The 5000-nt window shown below is 46.5% G+C and overlaps 1 protein-coding gene across 1 annotated transcript in view; it reads left to right on the top strand.

Moving 5' to 3' along the window:
* The window catches only part of LOC115005589 (zinc finger protein basonuclin-2-like), a 2698-nt gene extending 378 nt beyond the window's left edge, over positions 1–2320 (top strand). The window contains exons 2-6 of the mRNA XM_029427469.1: positions 1–36; positions 996–1171; positions 1273–1338; positions 2158–2279; positions 2317–2320. The exon at positions 1–36 is cut by the window's left edge and continues 67 nt beyond it. Of these exons, the coding sequence (XP_029283329.1) occupies positions 1–36; positions 996–1171; positions 1273–1338; positions 2158–2279; positions 2317–2320 (404 nt within the window). The remainder of the gene's footprint in view (positions 37–995; positions 1172–1272; positions 1339–2157; positions 2280–2316) is intronic.
* The last annotated feature ends 2680 nt before the right edge of the window (positions 2321–5000 follow it).

Here is a 5000-nt window from a genome sequence, read left to right as displayed (position 1 = left end):
CGTGTGATCGCTGTGGACACGGCTGGGTCCCACACGGTAAGACACACGCACACACACACGTTAGTATTATTACTTGTGAGGACATGACAACCTTAATGAAACCAAATTTAACTAAGAAGAAGAATGAAGCCTCCTTAAAAAACTCATTTCACTCCAGAACTAAGGGTGCGTTCCAAAACCCACACTGCCGTACTATTTAGTTAGCCAGAACAAGAGTGAGTACGTCCCAACACTTTTAAAATGACCAGGTCCAAGTGATCTACCTGTATAAAACAAAATACTGCGACGGGGGGGGCTGTCTGTGGTTTGTGCGACGGGGGCTTCTCTCCTCTTCTTTCCTCCGCTCTGCACGTGTGTGTGTGTGGGAGCGAAACAGAGGGGAGGAGGGAATGTGAATGCGCAACGCAAGAAAAAACCGAAACACTTGAATTTCACGGGGTGCGGGGTTCCGTTGGGGGAATATATATATATTGTTTTAACGGTGTGCGATCCACCCTCACCTAACCCTAACCTTTTGGGCTCCCCTGCTGTAGATCGTCTCATTACATCATCTATTGATGCCTTTAACTTTCATTACGGTTCCTCTCGTGGTGAACAGCACTTTAATATGTGAAAAACATTTATGTTTCTCTTTAGACTGAGTTTGACAACCACACAATGCTGGACTTCACCCACCGACTGACACACACGCGCACACACACACACACACACACACACACACACACACACACACACACATACACACATACACACATACACACACACACACACACACACACTGCAGATGTGCTCTGTCGCCACGGTGACATGAAGTCAGGTGTCGCTGTCATCACATCAGCGAGAGCATCTGGAGAGAACATCTGCACACACACACACACACACACACACACATGCATAGTGTTTTTCAGATCGTAAACACACATCTGTCTTGCAGTTTGACACTTTGTCTAATATATAAAATATTACTTTACTTTCATGTACAACTTCCTCTTCAGCCATGGCGAAGCTCCAGTTTCAGGCCCAGCCTCCCTCCAGCTGCGGCCCAGTGGAGGTGGCCCTCCCTGGGCTGGTGTTTGACCTGAGCTCCCTGGTCCTCTACGGAGCTCAGGCCATTCCTGTTCGGCTAAAGATCCTTCTGGACCGTCTCTACAGCATCTTAACCCCAGAACAGGTACAAACTATAAATCACAAAGTATTCTTAATATGCTGAGTTGCATTTTCTATGTTGTTGTGAAGAAATGTGTGTAACAGATGACTTTTTGTCGCCTTCAGGTCGGACACATACTGCACACACTGGGCTGGAGTCTGGGGGATTATGTTAGAGGGTACATGCTGCAGGTAAACTTCCACTACCATCCAACGTTATATCAATATAATGTGAAAAAAGTAAGCTTTACTTACAGATCCGGAGTGTACGATTAATATCCGAACACCAGCCAGCTTACACTACTATTCAAAAGTGTGTAATCAAAAAGCTTGATTGGTACAGTCAGATGTCAAACACGTAAAACAATGTCATTTGGATCGGCTCCAAAATTCAATGGTATCTTTCTTCCTTCCACCAAGTTTCATAAAAATCGGGATCGTAGGTTTCCATAATCCTGCGGACAGTCTAAGCCAGTGGTTCTTCGTCACTGAACAAACATAATCGGAACCTGTGCGTTTGTTTGCACTTGTTGTGGTAGTTGGTCTCTGGTAGTTTACAGCGATTGCATGGAATATAAGAATATTCATTTATCAAATTTATATTTACATTTTTTAAACGTAATCTAATATATTCTATTTATTTCAGGAATCACGTACCCACTGCAGTACTCCAAAGTACCCCTAGGGGTACTCGTACCCCAGTTTGAGTAACACTGGTCTAACCTTCCCTTTGGTGGAGTTAACTAACAAGCAAAGATATTCTTCAAGCTTCACAATAAAGAAGGTTCATCCTGCGTTAGCACGAATACAATTGGATCAGGTCGTAAAATATGGACCAGATGAGTAACACTTTGTACAAAACATTTGCAAGAATTACTTTACATATGTCCATAAATTGACTTGGATCCTGGTTTGACTCAAAGGGTTAGGGTTAACAGTTTTCTTTGGTTATAAAACTTCTGCACAAATTCCCACTTTCATCTATTCACATCAAGGTCTATTTCTCTGCAGCATCCCAGTGGGAAGGTGTTGGACCGCTGGTTGATGGTTAGCCCTGAGGAAGAGCTGCTCATCCTCAAACAGTTCCTCCGCTTTGGCGAGACACGCCCCATAGTCGACTTGATGATGCTTCAGTGCCTGGCAGCTGTCAATCACCTCTCTGATCCAGAGCTAAACCCCGCCCCGAAGAGTTTCCACTCAAACATCAACCCGTTCGCAGGAACTGCAGGAGTCTTTAGGAACACAAGAGGAGATTCACGTTTAGTCGCCGGCGTCTGCCGTTTTAAGAAAAACAGTCCTGCTGACCACAGCGACACCGCCCACCTGAATTTTCCAGGTGGACCATCTTTGCTTCTCCCTTTCCACTTTCCGAGCTCCGCCTTGCACTGTTTGGTTCCTACCACCAAGGTAATAAAATAAAATACAATATACAACTGTTTTTTTCCCAACTTAGTGTGACCCCCTCCTCTTTGTTTTTCTTTTATCAGGAGCTTGTTCCTCCCAGTAAGCTAACGCAGTGTCTACGAAAGCTCAGTGGGATCAAACTGGCTGAGAGTCAGAGGCAGGAAGGAAGAAGAAGAAGAGAGCAAGAGAATGACCCGATTTTTCAGAAATCTAAAGTTGACCCGGGTTTAAAAATCAAAGCAGACCCTGATAAGCCAAACCCGGCCTGGTCCATATGGCATCAGGATCCCAGGTTCTACAACGACCAGGAGCTTGATCTTCATAGGGGCATCGCCAAACAGGAGATCACCTCCTCACTTTCTCCTTCCCTAAACTCCTCACTTATCCCACCTTCATCACTCCATCCGTCCAATTCCACCTCACCCCCGAAGATTTCCCAGAAATTGCAAAGCTCCTCTTCCTTCTCTCTCAATCCTCTCCCATCCTTCTCCTCCTCCTTCCTCTGTCCTCTTCCTACCTCCTCTTTTTCTTCCTCCCTCCATGCTCTCCCATCCTCATCTTCCTCCCCCCGTCCTCTCCCCTCTTCCCTCTGCTCGCTCCCTTCACTTTCACCCGCGGGAAGTCGTAAGGGAAGGGTCTGCTGTGGCGTTTGTGGGAAAAGCTTCTATGATAAAGGTAGGACTGGTTGTGGTTCTCTCCCAGTCTGCTACACATCCAGAACTTAAGAGCGAATGCAAGTTCCAGAAGGTTCAGTTTAGACCCTCTACTTAAATTGGGTATTGGTGTCCCTCAGGGCTCAATTTGAGATCCTCTGTTGATCTTTTATCGATCGTTCACACTAGTTTTAAGAAGGGGATCTCGTCTGTCGTTGGCATGGTGCATGTTAGAACAGCTGCTGTGTAAAGTCGGTCAGTCGGCATCAACTTAACAAGAGCACCATTGTCCTTCTTGTTTGTGCAGGAACGCTAAAGATCCACTACAACGCCGTCCACTTGAAGATCAAACATCGCTGCACGGTGGCGGGCTGCACCATGGTCTTCAGCTCACTGCGTAGCCGAAACCGACACAGCGCCAACCCAAACCCACGCTTACACACGGGTGCCAGCAGAGACGCACACACCCACAGGAACACACACACAAGCGTACACTCTGACGCACATATACACAAGGACAAAAACGAATCGCAAAGACCTCAAAAACGTAAATCAACGATACACTTTTGGCAACAGGAGTGGACGACGCAACCCCACTAGTGCGCCCACAACCCTGAGAAACTGGTTTAAACTGCTACAAGCCGCAACAACTGCCGAGATACACTCCCTCTCAATCTGACTCCCCTCCTCGTTCTCCCTCGCCCTCTACCCCCGAGTCTGCCAAGACACACCACACCAGAACTTCACCTCATTGACTCCAACTTCAGATCCAACCTGGTCACCCTCCAAGTCCCTCCCCCTCCTTCTCCTCCCCCTTCCCCCCCTCCTCCCAGCTCGCAGTGATTCCTCGCTTGGCTCTCCTCCCGCTCTCGTCCCCCTGTTCGTTCCTTCGGCGCAGAAACCCAAACACTGGCGACACCTGCTCAGCCGTCACGCTGCCCTGCCCCCTCTTTTGCCCCGCCCCATCACCTCCACCAGCACGCTGCAACAGCAACTATGTCACGGTGACGAGGCAACGAGAAGAGGCTTGCACCAGCCCACTACATCGGCAGCGGCGGTGGAAGTCCGGGACCCCATGCCAAAGAAGAAGCCCAGGAGTCGAGCAGCCGGTGACAATTAAGAGAGAGGTGGACGGGGGCGAGACGAGTAAGAGAGTAGTGTTGAATGTTTGGCCTCGCAGCAGAAATTTTGTCAGATCTATGATGGATTCATCCAAAAAGGAATTTTCGTTGATGCTCATGCAATAATTATCACTTCTTACATAATACAATTCTCGGTAGTGAGACACAGTTTTTGTGTTGGGAAGTTGGAAACACTGCATTTTAAACGAAACAAAGAAAAGTCTCTGATGATTCCTCGTATCAAGCAACTGCATAAATCAATGGTTTTGGTGTGTGTTTTTTCTCTCGCCCTTATAAATGGGTGGTTTACAGCGTGCTGCTCTGTGCAGCGGTCCCCCCTGTTCTGTTGTCTGTTATTGCAATAAAAACTCAAGACTCTACCATCATACATTTAGCTGATGATACTGACGGACGTTTTACTTACTAGGATTTAGGACATGGTGTTGTTGTATTATCTTGTACATGATCTGATCATGTCATGTCCTCAAGATATTGTTTCTGGACATTTGAGGATTTTAATGACCTTAAGGATCTACAATAACCGTATGTGGTTCTTAAGCTAAGCTATTTTTTATAGAGTCTTAAACATTTTTTAAAACGTGTACATTCTGAACTCTTATTTATACTTCATTAGCTCATTTTATCTGTTCAACTCCTAATTTTCCTTTTTTGGGGT

Source organism: Cottoperca gobio, unplaced genomic scaffold (genome assembly GCF_900634415.1).
Source record: "Cottoperca gobio unplaced genomic scaffold, fCotGob3.1 fCotGob3_326arrow_ctg1, whole genome shotgun sequence".
Lineage (NCBI taxonomy): Eukaryota > Metazoa > Chordata > Actinopteri > Perciformes > Bovichtidae > Cottoperca > Cottoperca gobio.
This window is presented reverse-complemented; position numbering and strand designations above follow the sequence as displayed.